We start from the raw sequence: 18,476 nt of genomic DNA on the forward strand, positions 1-18,476 counted from the left end.
CCCTCCCTCTCTGTCCCTCTCCGGCTCCCCTCTCACTCTCAAAACTAAATAAAGCATTAAAAAAAATTTTTTTAATGGCCGCAAGCTAGTGCCGAGTGCTGTCAGCTGTTCCTGAGCACAAGAAGCTAGGTGGTGTGCCCTGCAGAGGAAACACATGTGCCAAACGAGCTTCATTCAGGCCTCAGTCCTAGTACACTGGCCATGAGGTCAGCGTTAATGTCAACAGTATCGAGGAAGGTGGCTTTAAACAGAAACACACATAAAATAAGATTACGTATTGACAGTCAGTGAAAGCATCCTGATCCCTCGCAGGACCCTAGCCCTGTGCTCCCATGAGAATTCAGCGTTCTGGGGTGCTTTCTAGAACATAACTAACCTCACATAATGAGAGCCGGCAGCTCATGTGCCTTGGCGTGAGTTTCTAAGCTGGCTGCCGAGGAAGGGTGAACAGTGGGGCAAACACCTTCGTGGCCATTTCTGGGCACAGGTCATCCCGCAGGGAGACGCCCGGATCTCACTGACGTACAAGTACATGATCCACGAGGACTCGCTCAACGTAGACGGCAACAATGTCCTGGAAGACGACTCTGTGGGCTACGAGTGGGCCCTGAAGAAGTGGACTCCTTGCTCCAAGCCCTGTGGTGGAGGTGAGGGGCCCCAGAGGTATTCAGGGCTGAGTGGGAGGGGTCTTCTGGGCAAAGGGCTTCCTGAGCCCACAGTACCCCGCTGCCTGCCTGACCTGAGTGAGGGATGTGCTAGGTATGAGCAGACTGGCCCCAGGGGCCAGAGAGTGAGGCAGTGGCCTGCCTGGGAGGGGGCAGAGGGTAGGCAGGAAGGGGGTACTCAGGGCAGCAGGCAGCCAGAAGGGCATGTGGGGGCTTGGATGTCACCCATGTGGACCTGCATCAGGGGCTGGTCCTGGCGGGAGGAAGGTTGGTGTGCAGGCGCTTGGGTGGATTACCACAGCCTCATGAGGCAGGTGACAAGGCAGGTGAGGAGGGACTTGGGCCGTGCTGGGGGTGGGTGAAGGGGCCCCCTCTGCGGGTCTTTGTTCATTCAGAAAGGTGTCCCTGCCCTCCTGGGGCAGGACTTCGTGCAGAGCGGCCCCACCTGCCCTGGACTTCGAAGAGTCCACAGTTGGGTGGGACAGACAGGCAGGAAGTTCTGGTCCACCCCATGTGGTCGCCGCTCCCTGGGAGCTGGACGAGATGAGAAGCAGAAGCAGGTGGCCAGGACAGACCTCCCTCAGGATGCCACCTGGGGTCCCACATCTCGAGGACAGAGAGGAGTTTACCAAAGTGGGGAGATTCATCCTGGGGCCCAGGCAGGTGGACGGCCCCTTCTGGAGTGCTCCCACCTGGGTGGATGGCACCCCAACACTCTGTTGAGCCTCCCTGCCCCCCTGGAGTTTTTCAGCAGCATGTCCTCCTGACTCTGTCTCCTATGTGTCTCTTGGACCCATCTTCCCAGTCCTGGCTCATTCTTGCTCCCTAGCTGGCCCTTGTGTGTCCACTGTCACCCCCAGAGTGCCCTATTAAAGGTCCCTTGCTGGTATCCCTTCCTGGCGTCATTAAGTTTTAGCAGCTCCCTCTGCTCTTGGGAGAAAAACAAGATTCTCCTTATGGCCTCTGTGGTCCAGGCAGCTTGCTGACCTCTCCCACTGCACTGGTGCCCCCACCCCTTGCTCACCAGGCCCTGGCCACACTGGCCTTAGCTGCTTTTCCTGGACATGCTGTGCTCCTGCCTCAGGGCCTTTGCACAGGCCGCCTACTCCCCAGAAGCCATTCTACTGCCCTCTCACAAAATCAGCATCCTTCCATTCTCTGCTTTCTGGAACACCTCCAGACACCCAGATTAGAGCAGGCTGCAGACAGCCCCTGCGACATGGACACAGTCACATTCTCTTGTGTCTTACCCACAGGCTGGGGTTTTGAGATCTTGCAGTTGCTGACATATTGGGCTCTACAGTTCTCGTGGGGTCTGCCCTGTGCAGTGTAGGATGTTGAGCAGCATCTCTGGCCTCTACTTGCTAGATGCAAGTCACACCCCTTACCCTGAGTGGTGACAACTAGGTGTACCAGATATTGGCAGATGTCAAAATCGCCCCATTTGAGAACAGCTGCCCTAGGCTATGGTGGGAAGAGGCCATGTTTTTATGTTTAGCCACCTCCGGGCTCATCCTGAGTCCTCAGTGCCTGTGAATTCAAGATGGATTAAATGACTAAGTGATGGAGAGGAAGCAGAGCCTTCCATTCTGCCCCAGGGAGGCAGCTTAGAGGCCAAGGAACAAGGCGGCCACTCTCCCTGGGCTCTCCCTTCACTCCCCTGGGGTACTGGGTGGACACTAGGCCGCACGTCTCCAAGGCCTGCCTCTGGCACACTGCCCCACCTCCCACCCCATCAGAAGGCTAGGCTGAATGGGGCTGAAGCTGCTTCTCCACACCCCCTGGAGGCCGCACTTGCCCCATGAGCCCCCTCGAGCTCTCGTCTTCAGGCTCCCAGTTCACCAAGTATGGCTGCCGCCGGAGGCTAGACCACAAGATGGTGCACCGAGCCTTCTGCGACGCCCTCACGAAGCCCAAAGCCATCCGCCGGGCTTGCAACCCACAGGAGTGCTCCCAGCCAGTGTGAGTTCCCCGGGGCCGCCCGGCTCTCCCAGCCCAGGGTCCCATGAGACAGGAGAAGGCAGACCCCCGGGGCTCCTGTGGAGGGAGGTGCAGGATCCAGGCCCTGAGCAGCTCTGGGCCTCACATTCCCTGCGACGTTTGGTGGATTCTTTCTCCCTCCCCCCATTTCATGGAGTCTAAGATGCCGTAGGCTGTATGGTGCATCCTTGCCTCGGACCTGCCGCACTGAAACTATACCACGCATCTTAGACGTTGTGACATGTGGTAATGCTCGCATGGGAAACTGAGGCTCAGAGGGTACTGGCCTTGCTTCTGGTCCTGTGGTAGATGTCTCCCAGGCAGCTCATTGCAGCGGTGGCGGTCTTGACCTTCTGGCCCAGATTCCCTTTGCGGGGCCCCCAGGGGAGAAGAGGGCTGGTAAACGGGCACATGGGGCTGCGTGGGGTGGGTGCTGGCAGAGTCCACACTGCTGCCCTGGAGGGTTTGTGATGTCGGCAGAAGCTGAGAAGGGACAGATCTGGGGCTCTCTGTGCCCTCCCCCCCATCCCAACCATGGTATCCCAGCAGTGGGTGACTGTCACCTGCAGGACCTCGGACAGAGGCACGGCCAGGCTCTAGGACATCTTTGCAGAACGGGAAGATGCCTGGGGTGGGGGGGTGGGGGCGGGAAAGCAGGCTGCTGCCATTGCTCTGGCTGGCTTTTTGGGGGTGGGGGGTGGGGGGTTGACCTGTTGCTCTGCCCCCACAGGTGGGTCACAGGGGAATGGGAGCCTTGCAGTCAGAGCTGTGGGCGGACGGGCACGCAGGCTCGCACCGTGCGCTGCATACAGCTGCTGCACAACAACACCACCCGCTCCGTGCACACCAAACACTGCAACGACGCCCGGCCCGAGGGCCGCCGGGCCTGCAACCGTGAGCTCTGCCCTGGCCGGTGGCGGGCCGGACCCTGGTCCCAGGTAAGCGGGCCCTGTGTCCTCAGCTTCCAAACCAAGCTTGCGGGGGATTGAGGGGGTCAGGGAGCTCCACCTCAGTCTGGATGCAGTCCCTGCCCCGGGCCACATCCTGTAGGTCTCAGGACACCAGTGGGGCTGCACGGCCAGTGCTCTGTCGAGAGACCAAGTAGAACGTGTCCACTCTGTAGGGCAGAGGCTGCCAGGTGCTACAGGAACCTGGAGTCCTAGGAGACGGAGGGTGGCCTGGACTCCAGGATACGAGGGGAGACCTGGGCTCTCATCCCTGAGGGCAGAGAAGGCCGGCCAAGCTTGCAGGAGGGAACATGAGCACGGGAGGCCTTGAACTTGGGCTGCAAAGAACAGTAAGGATGGTCTCGGGCTCGAGGAGCAGTCTAGGGGCAGGGCTGAGCTGACATGAGCAGGCCTGGGGGGTCGGGGTCCCCAACCCGACCAGCCTCGGGCTCACTGATTCATTGCAAGGACTCCCAGGACTGAGAAGTTGTTGTACTCACAGGTACAGGGTATTTCAGTGAAATCATAGTACAGTTAGCAAAGGGGAAAAGTGTGTGGCAAAGCCCAGAGGAAGCCAAGCTTCCAGGCGTCTCCTCCCTGGGCTCCCAAGGACACCCTGGATTCTGTCAGCAACGGTGTGTGATGCCACACGTGAAATGCCACCAGCCAGGGAAGCCCACGTGAGCCCGGGTATCCAGGGTCTTCACTGCGTGGCTGACACTGGTTAGGTGGGGAGCTCACCGTAAATCACACTACTGGTACAGACTAACCGCCAGACCAGTGCAGTGTGACCCGAGGCCTCGAGTCTTGCAGAAACACTCTTACCAGAGAGAACACTCCATGAACTTGGTTCCCCAGAGCTTCCCAAGCGCCAGTCCTGAAAGCAGGCCTTCCTTGGCACTCTGTAGGGTTTGAGCAATCTGGGTCGGCCGTGTCAGCCCGTCCCCACACACAAGATGAGGACTTGAGAATTCTCCCTGGGCCAGGCTGGGCCAAGCTGTGAGCCAAGCCAGGAGTCTGGGTGTGATGGCTTCTGCTGGCCTGTCCCCAAGCAGGGTGGTGGAGCCTCCAGAGATGGAGGTGGCTGCTGGAGGCTGGACAAGGCAGGACAGGCCTCTGACGCATCCTCTACCCTCTGCCCCTCACCACCTTCCGCATGTTACAGGGTTACATGTGTGGGGAGCTCTTTCAGGCCCAGCCAACCATGGGTTGGGGGCCCTGACTGGTGACTCTCCACCTGCAGTGCTCTGTGACCTGTGGCAATGGTACCCAGGAGCGGCCAGTGCTCTGCCGAACGGCGGATGACAACTTCGGGGTCTGCCAGGAGGAACGGCCTGAGACAGCCAGGATCTGCCGGCTGGGCCCCTGTCCCCGTAAGCCCCCCATCCCAGCCCCCAGTGCACAGCAGGTCCAGGGTGACGGGGGCTGGTCCAGGCAAAGGCACCTCTCCCCACAACTGGCCAGACTCAGCATCTGTGAACCGGAAGGAGAAGCTGAGCCCTCTCAGGCCAGCGCAGGGATCGTTCCCCAGTCAGAAATGGGACTCTGCCATGCCTTCCTTGCTGGCACTCCCCGTTGGTCTGGGAGACAGAAGCAGATGCATGGTGACCACACAGTGGGGCTCAGCCAGATGTGGCACCCATGCCTATGTGAGTAGGACTGCCTGTGGGAGTAGGGGGTACCCGTGGAAACTGGGGGTGCCTAGTGCCCTCTGAACCAGAACACCATCTGTGTGCAGACACCTTGCCAAGTGCCATGTGCATCACCTCTTTTGGTCCCAGAAATAGCTCAAGCCGTAGACCCCACCATGAATCCCATCTACAAAGGAGGGCATTCAGGGAGGTCAGATGTGCCCACCCAGCTGGGCAGGGGGATAGATCCAGGATTCACCTACTCCCCATGTTCCTGGGAAGCAGGCCGGGTGGGGCTGCTGGGAGCAATGCCGCGATAAGGTGTGGCAGAGCCTTGGTGCTAGGTTGTAGCTGAGACTCAGGAGGCCCGGTGGGGGGTGGGGGCGAGCAGGAGGACTGGGCGGCTAGAGCCCATCTGTCTGAGGGGTCTTTGAATGCCGAGCTAGGGTGTCAGGGCCCTGGATGCCTGGGGCTGTGGAGCGTCTCTTGCCCAGGGTGACGGTGCCGCCCAGCGTGGGGCCACGGGCAGCCACAGCCCCTCCTCTTCCCTCTAGGAAACATCTCTGATCCTTCCAAGAAGAGCTACGTGGTTCAGTGGCTGTCCCGACCGGACCCCGACTCTCCAGTCCAGAAGACCTCGTCAAGTAACCGGCCCGTTTATAACTCTGCCTCTGCCCTCCAGTGCATGCCCTGCGCCCTGTGGAGCTTGCCGTGGGCTCCCCTCCTCTCTTTCTATGGAAAACTTCCCTGACTCTTCCTGAGCGCTCTCTCGGTTGAATCTGATTTCTCCGGGCCTCTGTGCTCGGCCAGTCTCCTTTGGAGCCGCCCAGCCGGCTGCCTGGCCGGGAGGGCCCGCCTCTGCAGAGGCGTGGCCCCAGGGCAACTGGCCTCTTGTGGGGGGGCCGGGACCTGGTTGGTGATGGCGTGTAAAGGGGCAAAGATCTGTCTTGGTGCTGGAGGGGCCAGAGGCCAGAGTGCAAATGTGACCACTTGGTGACCACGTCTCGGGGCCACATCCCTGCAAGCTGGAGCTGCAGGTCAGAAGTCAAGGGGCAAGCCCACCGGTCCCCTTTCAAACACCGCCCACCAGCGAGGCGAGGCCAGAGGGGCTCTGGGGCGTGTTTTGTGCCGCTGAGCTGGGTGGCCCGGCCCTGAGATTCCGGGGGCGCGTCGGGGGCTTCCCGGCCGCCTCTGCTGTTGCTGCTGCTGCTGACCCTGTGCTGAGTGTGTCCTCCTGACTTGTGTGACTGTGGCCTGCTTCCTGTGGCCTTTGCGTCCAACTTACACAGCCCTTGGCCACCCCCCTCCCTGAGCCCCATCCCCTCGCGGGTTCGGGTTAAACAGAGACGGCGGGGAACGTGTCCCTCCAGTGGGACACTGGGACACACCGCCCCTTCCATTCTCTGTCCATTAGCTCCAATGGCCTTTTCTCATCGTGCACACATGACCCCATCCATAGAGGTGAGAGATTGAGAGAGAGGTTGAGAGAGAGAGAGAGAGAGAGAGAAACTGATGTGGATGCGGCCACCTACCAGTGTGAACAACTACAGAATTACCTCAATTTTTATTGCTTTTTTGCTTAGACAAAACTATGTAGAAAATGCCTTAAAGTTGAAAGGTAACAGATTTGGCTGCTAAGTCCAGCTTCAGAGCGGGGACGGGATCCAGGTATAGGAAGCAGGCAGTGGCAGGCCCAGGGGGAGGCAGTCCCACTCATCCACTTTTCGCCCAGAGTAAGGTTTCCCAACCCAGAGGGCCTGACTCCCCTCTGGCCCTGGCGTCCTGTGCAGGGGACCCAGGTGTGCTGGCTCCAGCCAACACTGCGGAGAAGAGACCCACTCTGAGGCCATGTGGCCAGTCGGCACTGACTGTTTGCTGAGCCCCCCACCCCTATCCTGGGCGCTCCCCCAGTGCTGCCTTACCCAGAAGGCAGCGCGCCCGGCCCCTGGTGTGACCCGTGTAGCGCCCCTGCCCCAGCCCCCCTGCCACCTGCTAATGGCATCCCTGGGACCAGCACCCAGCCTCCTTCCCGGCTCCAACTACTGTTATGTACATACTCGGTGTGTAACGCGTACTAATTCTCACGACTGTTAACTTCCAACTTTAACTAGGCCACGCGAGTGACTTTGACTCTGGGAAGGTGCAATACGGTCCTGGGCATTGTGCTCTCTGTCTATATGCACTTTGGTTTATCAGGGATATTTTATTAGTGTTTTGTATGTATCCAATGACGTAATTAACATAGGCTCCATTGTTGTCGCTTTTCCGGTTTTTTTATGAGACAAAGTTTAGTGTGTGCCAAAGTGACTGTGGAAATGACCTTTTCTCCTCACTAATGATGGAAAGACTTTCCTGTCATGCATCCCACAAATAAACTCAATAAAAGTTCAGTGAAACTGGGTGCTCGGGTTTGGCACGCTGCTGGCTCCTTCTCTTCGCCTCCATAGCTGACGGCGCTGGCAGACCTGCGGGGACCCTTCTGTCGCATTAGTGACCGGGTTTCCGCTTCCAGTGACTCCCGCCGCCCCCCATCCCCCTGCCCAATGTGGATATGTAGGGTCCCTCCCCCACTGAGGTGCATACCCCTGTCCCCAGGCATTTTTCAAAATGTGACAGCAGCCCATGAAGACACTCCACTATGATTTTGACTTCCGACTCATTCGTGCTGAATGAGCCCCTTTGCGGGAACGTCTGAGTTCTCTCCCCACAGATGGAAGTTTTTCACCATTGGGAAAGGGTCCCGGGGTGGGTTTCCCCTACCTCTGGGATCAGTGGAGTGGGAATGTGGGGCCAGTAGCCCAGATAGTGCTGGCCCAGGTCACCGCCCCCCAAGCCACCATTGGGCCACTGCCACCTGTTCAGGGAGGGAGAGGTGCCCATCTGGCCCAGGTCGGGGGCGTGGGGCGGGAGAAGGGCCAGGCAGTGGCAGCTCCGGGCACCTGGCCTGTGCTCAGCCGTGCCCGCCCGCGTCCCCACAGGCCTCGCGTCAGAAGCTGCAGGGCCTGGTGCATTGGCTCACCTCTGACAAGGGCCAGACAGCAGGTCGGGGTCCAACAGGGACCTCCTATCAGCGGGCTTCTCTCTCTTCCCTCTCCTATGGAGGGGATCCTGTGCCACAGAGGAGGGAGATCCTGAGAAAGGATGACATGGGGCCACCCGGTGTCATGGAAACAGTCTTGGAGTCACAGGGCCAGGTCCCGGGGGGCCAGCCTGCCAGTGCAGGTCACGGTAGCGTGGCTGAATTCACTCTGCCCAGAGCTCTGGTCACTGAAAGGAATGCCTTTCCCCCTCCACATCTTGAGCCTGCTTCTGGCTCTCTAGGTTGGGAAGGCCAAAGCTCTTCCTGAACAGCTGATCTGTGTTTACCTCTTTCACCTTGTGCATCACGCAGTCTGGCACATTTCCTCCTGATTTGGGCCACTCAGAAGGTTAGAGTCAAAGTTGGGTCCACCTCTGGTGGTATGTGCCTCTCTGTGTTCTTCATGCCTATCATGTTACTATTTTAAAATCCATAATTTCCCTGTTTTTGACTTCCTCAGTTATTCACGTGTGTCTTTTTTCACACTGATATATTTCTGCATTGTCTGATTCACTGGTCTAGGCTCTGGGGCTAGAGAAGCATCTAAATATAGCTTGGGGCTCTGCCCTGTGGAACTTACTGGATAATGAAAACAGGTGACAGACACCTTATCTGACAACTAAATGTGAACTTGCCAACTGGGATAGAGTGTTGGGAGGGAGAGAACTTCCCAAGGGAGGGCAGGTGATTCTTGCCCGGAGATGTGTTTCAGCTGAGCCTAGAGGAGGAGAGGAGAGCAACTGAAGGAAGACAGAGGGGGTGGCCACAGTATGTGCAAAGGCCCTGTGGCCAGGGGGAGCCCAGTATAACGTAGGGGGTCAAGGCCTGAGTGAAGCTGGAGAGGTGAAGGAGACAGGTCCTCACCCTAAAATCAATGAGGGGCAATGCAGGGGCTTCAATCAGGACAGTGACATGGTCACACCTTCAGTTGAAAAACAGCATTCTGACAAGAACAGGATAGTGAACAAAAAGGAGAAAGAATTGCGATAGGTCAGCAGAAAGGAGGCTCTTACCACAGTGCAGACAAGAGGCAAAGCAGCTTGACCCATGGAGGTGGGAGAGAGGGGAAATGGACACACCTGAGAGTGGCTAGGAGGAAATACCAACAGACTTGGGAGTGAACAAATGGGGTGTGCCTGGGGTTCAGCTTATGCCCTGGAAAGGCCATTCTCTGAGACAGATGGTGCCAGCCAAGGCCCTGGGTTTGCACTGGGCATGTGGAGTCTCAGGCACATTTGGGACCACAGGGGTTAGGGGGCTGTCCTATAGGCAGTCCTATCCGAGAGTCTGAAGCTCCAGGAATTTGGGTGGTGTCCGGTCAGGTGGGTCACCAGCCTGGAAGGGGAAATTATAGGCTGGAGCAATGGGCAGGCAGCAGGCACCATCAGAACTTCCTGAATGGGAGAGGACCTGCTTATCTGTTACTGCGAGAAGTTTCTATGGGCTAGCAGAGTCACAGACGTGGGTGTAGACAGTGCCCTGTGTTGGTGCACAGAGTAACTGCATCAGATGTGGTTTCTACCCATGGCTGCCTCTTCCTTCCCTTTTTCTTTCCCTCTTTCCTCCCCACTTCCTTTCTAGGAGACAAGGTCAAGGAGGGAGAGGGAGAGAAAGAGGAATGCGGCAGAGGTTGTGAGGGAAAGGTTTGAGATGCTCGCTGCGGGGGTGGGGGGGTGGGGGGCTCAGAGGGTGGCTGAACAGAGAGATACAAGTAGGCAGGTGGGCCCAGTGAGGCCAGGGATCAGGAATTTACACCGATCTGCTATTCCCTGTTATGTTGTCATAATGACTTATTCTTTCATGTTGAATGAATTCCTGCAAATCCTCTCAAATTCTGTGGAGTGAGGTGGTGAGGGAGAGGGAGAAGGGGAAGGAATTTGGGAAGAAGACAGGGGGAGAGAGTAAGAGCAAGAACAAGGGTAGGAGGGGTTGTGTGGGTAGAACAACAGCTGACCTTGAACCACACGGGTTTGAACTTCACCAGTCCGCTTACACATGGGATTTTTTTTTGATAAATACAGCACAGCACCCTAAATGTGTGTTTCTCTGCCTTATGATTTCCTTAATAACATTTTCTCTTCTCTGGCTTACTTTATTATGAGGATACAGTATATACTACATATATCATACAAAATCTGTGTCCACCCTGCTGTTTGTGTGGTCGGGAAGGCTCCTGGGCAAAGTAGACGGCTAGTAGTTAAGTTTGGGGCCAGTCAGATGTTGTATGTGGATTTCCAACTGTGTGGGTGGGGGTGGGATGGCACCCCTAACCCCCACGTAGTTCAAGGGTCAACTGTGATACAGCTGCAGACAGTTGGAGCCCAGCCAGGAAGAAAACAGCTGTGCAGGGAGAGACACTGCCCTCTATAGAGGCTAGACCGCGGTGGCCAGCTTCTTGGGCGGGAAGGAAAGGAAAGGACACACCGGGCAGGAGGACGAGCCTGTGTGAAGGGACCGGGTTTTGGAGCAGTCTGTTGGGGGATGGCCAGGAGCCCAGAGTGGCGGGGCTGTGAGGTGGAGGCAGCAGTGAAGGGACATGAGGCTGGTGGGTAAGTCAAGGCAAGGGGAAGAAAGCCCAGACAGGTTTGGGTGAGGATGGGAACATATTGTGCGGGAAATGTGGTGAGGCTGCCGCCAAGTCTCTTGGGTTTGTTCTATCGGGTTTTAGAAATCGGTCCCCTCAGGTTCAATTTTGTCATAGTTAACGGCCTAGAGATGACTGCAGGGCCGAACTCCGCCACAGGATCTCATTGGGGTTACCAGTGGGATGTCAGAGATGAATCTGACGCAGTCCCATTCTTTCACAGGAATCACTCCCCAGGCCTCATTTCTGTCTGGGACTCTGAGAGATACAGAAAACCCCAGGGGCCTGCCTGGAGGCAGGGAGCACCGCTCACAGCTTGTGTGGCCGCGCTCTGCTGCAGCGCTGCTGACATCAAGACCACACGCACTTTCGGCGTGAGCTCGCTTGCCTCTGTGCTGTCTCTGGGCTCTTTCAAACGCCTCCTCCTGCTTCCCCTGGGGGGAACGAGGCCCCCCCACCTTATCCTGTCCTTTGGTTATGTGCTTCCCGCTTTTCTCTTTCAGAGGCCCGCTGCCAAGGCGACAAGTCAATGTTCTGTAGGATGGAAGTCTTGTCGCGCTATTGCTCCATCCCAGGCTACAACAGGCTGTGCTGCAGATCCTGTAACCTGCACGACAACCTCACCGATGTGGATGACAGGGCGGAGCTGCCACCTGGGAAGAACAACGACATTGAAGACCTCGTGCCCACCCTCCCGGTGCCCACCCTCGTCATGGAGGTGCGGCCTCCGCCGGGCACGCCCTTGCAGGTGCCTCTCAATGCCTCTAGCGCCAACGGCACTGAGGATCACCCAGATACCAACGCAGTCGACGTGCCCTACAAAATCAACGGCCTGGATGAGGAAGGCCAGCCGCCCAACCTGATCCCTCGACGACCGAGCCCGTATGAAAAGACCAGAAACCAGAGAATCCAAGAGCTCATCGATGAGATGAGGAAGAAAGAGATGCTCGGGAAGTTCTAATAAAATGGAAAGATAGCATCAATAGCATATTTTTTCTTGCTTATAGATTATATTCCATGGGATGGCAGATCGTGGAGAGGAAGTGAAAATGTCTGATTCCAACAGGTTTTAAGGAAACAAAGAGGAGAATGACATAAACATCTATACAAGTGGTTGTGAGCGCGGGGCAGCTAGGTTCATGCATGTGTTTGTGTCCCAGCTCTGGAATGTTCTAAGTCCTGTCCTGGGGTTGGGTGTGGAGCGGGGAGAGGAAACACATGCCCCAAGTTTCTGAGCAGTGATTGGGAATCTTCCTGTCCTTGGTGGTGACAGCCCTTCTGGAGAACATTCTGGAGAAATGTTCTGCAGGAACATTTCCTACCAATCCCCAGACCGAGGCACAAGCCCCATGGGGAACTCTTATTAGGAGAAACAGTGATTTGTTTACTAATTGACCAGTCACTGAGATGAGCACAATGAAGTGGAGGCCGTGAACTTGAAAGTCCGTGACGTCAAGGGCCGGGCAGGTGTCGAGGATGAGTGTGGCAGCCCATGGGGGACTGTGACCAACCTGAGAGCCGCACCCCACTAGTGCTGCTTTTGGGTTCCAGCCACTGCTGCCTCTGTGACCGCAGGCTCCTGGGGCCAGATAGGGTGCTTTCAGTAGAAGTCTAGATTTGCATGCCAAATCCTCAATCCTAAAAGTTCAACCCAAAATATTTCCAGGGGGCGGGAGGGTTCTGGAAGGTCTTTTAGGGTCTAGAGCCACCAGGTTGCAGCCTCTGGTCTCCAGGCTCGGCCAGACGCAGTCTCTCGAAGTAACGACTTAAGGAAGGAAAGCCATCTGGCCCGACTGGCGCTCAGGCACTGTGTTTGACTCAGCCCACCCTGAGCTGCGAAGCTGTCTGCTTCTTCCCCAGAAGGTACGGAGAATCCTGTAACTAACTGGACTTGATCTGAACAGTGGGCTGCCTTTCCTACAGGAGGAGAAGACCGCAGGGTGCACTCTCCAGCTCTCCCAGGCCTCTTTCCTATCGGCTCACCCGGCCTGCGTGCTGCCTCTTGGCCAGCCTGGCCTTGGCCCCGGGGCTCCCCAGGGGAGGCTCTCCCTCCCCAAGTGCGTTGGAAGAATGAGGGGGGCATGCACTCTGCTGGATAGTCCAGCGACTTTCCCAGAGGGGAGAGAAGGGGAGTGGCCGTGCTCTGGGTTCTGAGATGGTGCTCTCCCTGCTCAGGTTTGCTCCTAAAGACGAAGGCCAGCTTCTATTGCCTGCAGGGATGGGGCGGGGCGGGGGGGTGGCCTTGCTCTGTCTCGCCCTGCTCCATTCCTTGGCAGTTCCAGCAGTGAACTGTAAGATTTGGCCTCCCATGAGAAGCACGGGGTGGGGGGTGGGGAGAGCCTGCTTTATCTTGTGCTGCTCCTAAGCTTTGACAAGTTCTCTTTTCGGTATAACGGTGCTTTGTGAGCAAGATGTGAATGGAGAGAAGCAGAAAGGGAGGGGGAAGGTGGACGGGAGGATGGTGACTAATTTTTACCTCTCCCTGCATTGATATTTTGTGAACATGTGGCTTGCTTAAACTTCCCCAAATTACGAGACCCAGGGGGCACTTCAGCTGCTTAGCTGGGCCAAGCCTGACACATGATTCTGAAGCTTTTTGTGTCTAGGAAGGTTCTAGAGCCTTTGTATTCTCACCAGTCATAGATTTTAGAGAGCTCTTTTCTGTTTCGTTCCCCATTTTATGGATGAGAACACTGAGGTTCAGGAGAATACCATGATGGCTACTTTATACTGAGTCTGAGGTGCTAGGTATGTTTGATTCTGTGCATGCGTGCGGGTGTGTGTCTGTGTGTGATCTAGGGCCAAAGTGAGGGTGTAGGAACCAGTGAGAGCGATATCTGGGATGATGCCTACCTTTCGACTGGGCGGTAACTAGCCTCCCCAACCCCCGCCTGTACCAGCCGCCTCCCTCCTCTCTGCCATCTCGCCCCACACATACTCCTGCATGTGCTGGTGTCTCAGAGGAGCTTGCTGGCTTCTAAGAAGCAAACTGGAGAAAACATTCTTGGAGATCTCTCACGGTATCACCTCTTTGACAGATGTGGTGTAACGTACTTTTGCAATCCTGTCTCTCTATAATCAGGAAAGGGGTGCCTCAGCTTTCTCTCACTGGTTGACCCCTGGCAGCTGGTGCTATTATTCACAGGCTGAAGGACTGGGTAGCTCTTGCTTGGGTCTGTCCTGGGATGCAGAGGAAATTCAGGGTGACTGACCCTCACCAGAGAGTATCACTCAGTTTACCCAGCCTGGGGGCCTCAGGATGGGAACAGTCCATTCCCAGATCCCAACAAAGCAGGGCTGCATGTCTCGGGGACTGGAAGCCTTTGGGGAGAGGCCCCAGGTGGGACACCCCCAGGGTACCTGTCTTCTTCTGGAAGGAGGGACATGCCCCCTGGGAACTGTAGGCCGGCATGGCCACCACCCCATGTGTCATACTCAGTACCTGGGGCCATATACCCACAGGGCTCTCTAGAACTAGACAGTCCTCAGGGGTCTCTCTGTCTAAGGAACACAGGGTTTACCAGACTTTGAGAAACTCATCTCCACTGAGCTTGGGACCAGTCGGAGAGCCAACTTAGCCACAGTCCCATGACCTTTCAGAGCCGGCATCCATGTCGGGGGGCTCCCGCAGCCTGCAGGCCAAGAAGATTTCCTAGCTGACGTTCTGGAACAGCACGCTGAGAACTCAGAGGTCCCCTCTGACTGCGGCTCCAGAAAACTACGTTTGTGGGGAGACAACCTGCTGGGGTTTGGGGACTTGGCTCTCTGATCTACTCCTTTTGGAAAACCCATGGAATTTCCTGTATAAGCCTTTTGTTTGTATTTTAAGGTTGTTTGTTTGGAGTCTATACATGGTGCTCAGCAGCAGTCTCTATCAGGTGAAGCATGATGACTATGTAGCCAGGCAGCCGCCGCACGAAAAATCATCATGGTGCTGAACTCAAATCACAGCATTTTATCTTATCCATCACAGCAATCAACGTATTTGTTTTCTGTATAGAAAAATTTGGCTTCTTGATTTTATAACTTATTAAAGTCGAAATGTCTGTGTATTTTGCACACCATGCCTGCGTTTGTTTGTTACCTTGACTACACTACCCATGTCTTCAGCCTACACTTGGGTGGGGGGAGGGATGTGCTGCCCTCACAAGGGGGGGATGGGGCCACCAGGAGGCCCTGAGCCTACTGGCTAGGCCAGCTGCTCAAGTCGGGACCCTGTGCCTGGCAAGGGGCCCCCAGAAGGACAGGTCTCTGCTCCCAGATCCCCAGGGAGTTGGCTGTCCAGGAGACACCACTTAGCGGGTTGCTTCCAAGCAAACCTTTAGTTCCAGGAGAAGATGAAAAATCTCCTGACTCCTCCTCCCTGATTCCGACACCTTCTCTCCTATAATTAGGGTTTCCAGAAACAACACTAGATGCTGAGTTACATTCGAATTTCAGAGAAACAAATCACATTTTAGTATAAAATTGGGACACACTTGAAAAATTATTTGTGGTTTCTCTGAAGTTCAAATTTATCTGGGAGTCCTATGTGTTCATTTGCTAAATGTGGTAACCCCCCCCCCCAATCAATATTCCACTTTTAAAGACAAGCCCATTCTGGCTGGCCCTTGGATAGTATCAGGTGTCGGGAGGAGGGAGTTGAAGGAAGGAAGAGATTTCTCTTAACGCCCCCAGCCACAGAGGAGGCAGACAGGTCGTGTGGGCAGTGCTGGGGAGAGGGGCCAATCTTACCAGTTTGCACTGAGGTTGGAGGTGGCTTTGGAGTACACAGGATTTCTCATCTTGTTCTTCATTGTAACCTGTTTTGACTCCATTATTACAGTGCAGTTAGTCCTTTACAATGGGGGGAGAGGGACATGGGATGGGTGTGAGTGTGTGTATTAGGAGAGGGGGCAAAGCAGAGTTGGGGGAGCAGAACTGGCTGAAACTAGGTATTTGCAAAGGTGTTTCCGTAACTGGGTGACCAGGCGAAGTCATTTCAGACAGGCCTAGGTTATAGAGGGAATGATAGGCAAGGATGGTCTGTGCTTTCTGAAGAATGTTGATAAATGGTTAGGAGGAGCAAGGTGACATTACAGGTATTGGCCACCACTCTCTCCTCTACACACCATGTAAGTCCCTGACCCCCAGGCACAGAGCAGGCACGCATGGTCATACTCATGGCTGATGCCCTACTGAGCACATCCTTAGCCCAGGAGAACATAGTTGTCCCCCATTTAGAGGCCGTGTGGCCAGTCTCTCTGAACTTCATGACCCCACACTGTTTCTTCACTGCGCTGAGTTTAGATGCTCCTATGCCATACTCCCACAGCTTTATACCCAAACATTCATATGCCCACCCCCAATCATGCATATGCGTTGGAGGGGCCTTTCTTGCACCCTCCACGCTGCTACATAGAAGCTTTTACATCCACTCGTGGCAGGTGGACACTGGACAGACAGATGCCAGGAAGTGTTTGCCTTTCAGAATGAGACTTCCACATTGTTCTCTTTGAGGGCTCCCCCAGGGACTAACCTCAAATACAAGTAAAAGACACACGAATACACCACCTCAGTGAACCAAAACGACTAGTACCTTGGTTCAACTAAGGTTCTTCTAGTTTAGATCTTCTAGACTAAGGTTCTTCTAGTTTAGATCTAGTTTAGATCTTCTAGCTTAGATCACTGACTTTGAGCCTTTCTTTTTTTAAATTCTACATATTTATGGCTGTAAATTTCCCTGTAAGCACAGCATTAGCTATACCCCCACAAGTTTTAATATTTCATACATTTATTATCATTCTATCCCAAATATTTTCTAACTTCCATTGTGACTCCTTCTTTGACCTAAGAGTTATTTTAAATCCTGCTGCTTAATTTCCAAACATTAGGGGCTACTCTAGTTATGGACTGTTATAGATTTTTAGCTCTTTTATGGTAGTCAGAAAATATTTTCTGAAAGACTTCAGCCCTTTGAAATTTGTTGAAGCTCATTTTATGACTCATGATGTGGTTTTTCTAAGCATTATACATGTACTTGAAAAGAATTTGTAACTGGAGGTTGTTGGATATAGTATCCCATCTATGTCCATTAGGTCAAATTTGTTAATTTGTTGTTCAAATATTTTCTCTCCATTGTGTTGTCTTCTTGTTCTATTGTTGTGATAGAAAGTTGTTTTAATACCTCCCACCAGTTGTGGCTTTTTCTATTTCTCCTTGCAACTTAATCAATTTTTATCCTTCTTTAAAAAAATAAGCCAGGGGTGGTTGGGTGGCTCAGGCGGTTAAGTGTCCGACTTCAGCTCAGGTCATGATCTCTCAGCTCATGAGTTCGAGCCCCACATTGGGCTCTGTGCTGACAGCTTGGAGCCTGGAGCCTACTTCAGATTCTGTGTTTCCTTCTTTCTACCCTTCCACAGCTCATGCTCTGTCTCTCTCCCTATCAAAAATAAACATTAAAAATTAAATAAATAAGCCAGGAGCACCTGGGTGGTTCAGTCAGTTAAGCGTCTGACTTCAGCTCAGGTCATGATCTCATGGTTTGTGGGTTCAAGCCCCACGTCAGGCTCTGTGTTGACATCTGGGAGCCTAGAGTCTGCTTCAGATTCTGTGTCTCCCTCTCGCTCTCTACCCTTCCCCACTCATGCTCACTCTCTCAAAAATTAACATTAAAAAAATTTTTTTTAAATAAGCCATTTTACCATTTTGAGGCCACATCAATGGAAGCATACAAATTTCTAATTGAATTTCTTCCTGGTAACATTTTACTTTCTCTTTAGGAATTGACAGATGTTATTTCTAGCATTAATTGCTGTCTTGATACTTCCCTCCCAATGATAATGTAGCTCTGTCAACTTTCTTTGAGTTAGTGGTTACACAAAATAACTTATTTCATTCTTCTGCTTCCTGCAATGCATCCCCATGCACCCAGTCAGTGACAACTTGCCCAAGGCCCCAGTGACTGCAGAGACTGAGGGCTGCATCTGGGGAGTCGTCTGTCACAGAGCAAGGATTCAAATCAGCAGCTAGAAGCAGGCCCAGGAGCAAACACTGACAAACCCCGTCACCAGTCCAGAGGAAAGATGCAGCCTTGGAACCGGAATGGTGGCTATGGGTTACAGGTGGGTCAGTTGCACAGAAATGCTGAGACACGCGCAGGTCTGACCACTGAGTTTAGGAGGAACAGAGCTCCACCTCTGTGGGCATCACACAGGCCCCACAGGCCCCAGAGAACCACTGCCTCGCTCCTGAGAGCTCAAGGTCATCCAGTAACCCGGAAGCAGTTCTCTCCCTCCTGTTTCTCAACAGGAAAGCTTAGGTTATTGACTTGAGATCCTCCTTGTTTTCTAGAATACAGGCCTTTACGTTTTCCCTCATGTGCTGTTTGTTTTAGCTGCATTCCGTAAATTAGCTGATATGTTGTATTTTCATTTGCATTCGGTTCACCTGAATATTTTCTCATTTCATCTATAATTTCTTCTTTGGCTCATGGGTTAATTTAAAAGTGTTTTTTTTTTTAATTTTCCATATATTTGGGTAGCTCCCAATTTTTTCTTCTGTTGTTGATTTTTCTAATTTAATTTTATTGTGGTCAAAAAAAAACCCCAT

General features: G+C 54.1%; 1 protein-coding gene across 3 annotated transcripts in view; it reads left to right on the forward strand.

Annotated features, from left to right (window-relative positions):
- ADAMTS2 (ADAM metallopeptidase with thrombospondin type 1 motif 2) overlaps positions 1 to 14,950 on the forward strand; it is a 240,866-nt gene extending 225,916 nt beyond the window's left edge. For all 3 annotated transcript variants that reach the window (XM_053219598.1, XM_027076927.2, XM_053219604.1), the window contains 6 exons: positions 488 to 647; positions 2,495 to 2,627; positions 3,376 to 3,583; positions 4,836 to 4,965; positions 5,778 to 5,867; positions 11,390 to 14,950. In XM_053219598.1, coding sequence (XP_053075573.1) covers positions 488 to 647; positions 2,495 to 2,627; positions 3,376 to 3,583; positions 4,836 to 4,965; positions 5,778 to 5,867; positions 11,390 to 11,847 — 1,179 coding nt within the window. In that variant the 3' untranslated portion in view covers positions 11,848 to 14,950. The remainder of the gene's footprint in view (positions 1 to 487; positions 648 to 2,494; positions 2,628 to 3,375; positions 3,584 to 4,835; positions 4,966 to 5,777; positions 5,868 to 11,389) is intronic.
- The last annotated feature ends 3,526 nt before the right edge of the window (positions 14,951 to 18,476 follow it).

Source organism: Acinonyx jubatus, chromosome A1 (genome assembly GCF_027475565.1).
Source record: "Acinonyx jubatus isolate Ajub_Pintada_27869175 chromosome A1, VMU_Ajub_asm_v1.0, whole genome shotgun sequence".
Lineage (NCBI taxonomy): Eukaryota > Metazoa > Chordata > Mammalia > Carnivora > Felidae > Acinonyx > Acinonyx jubatus.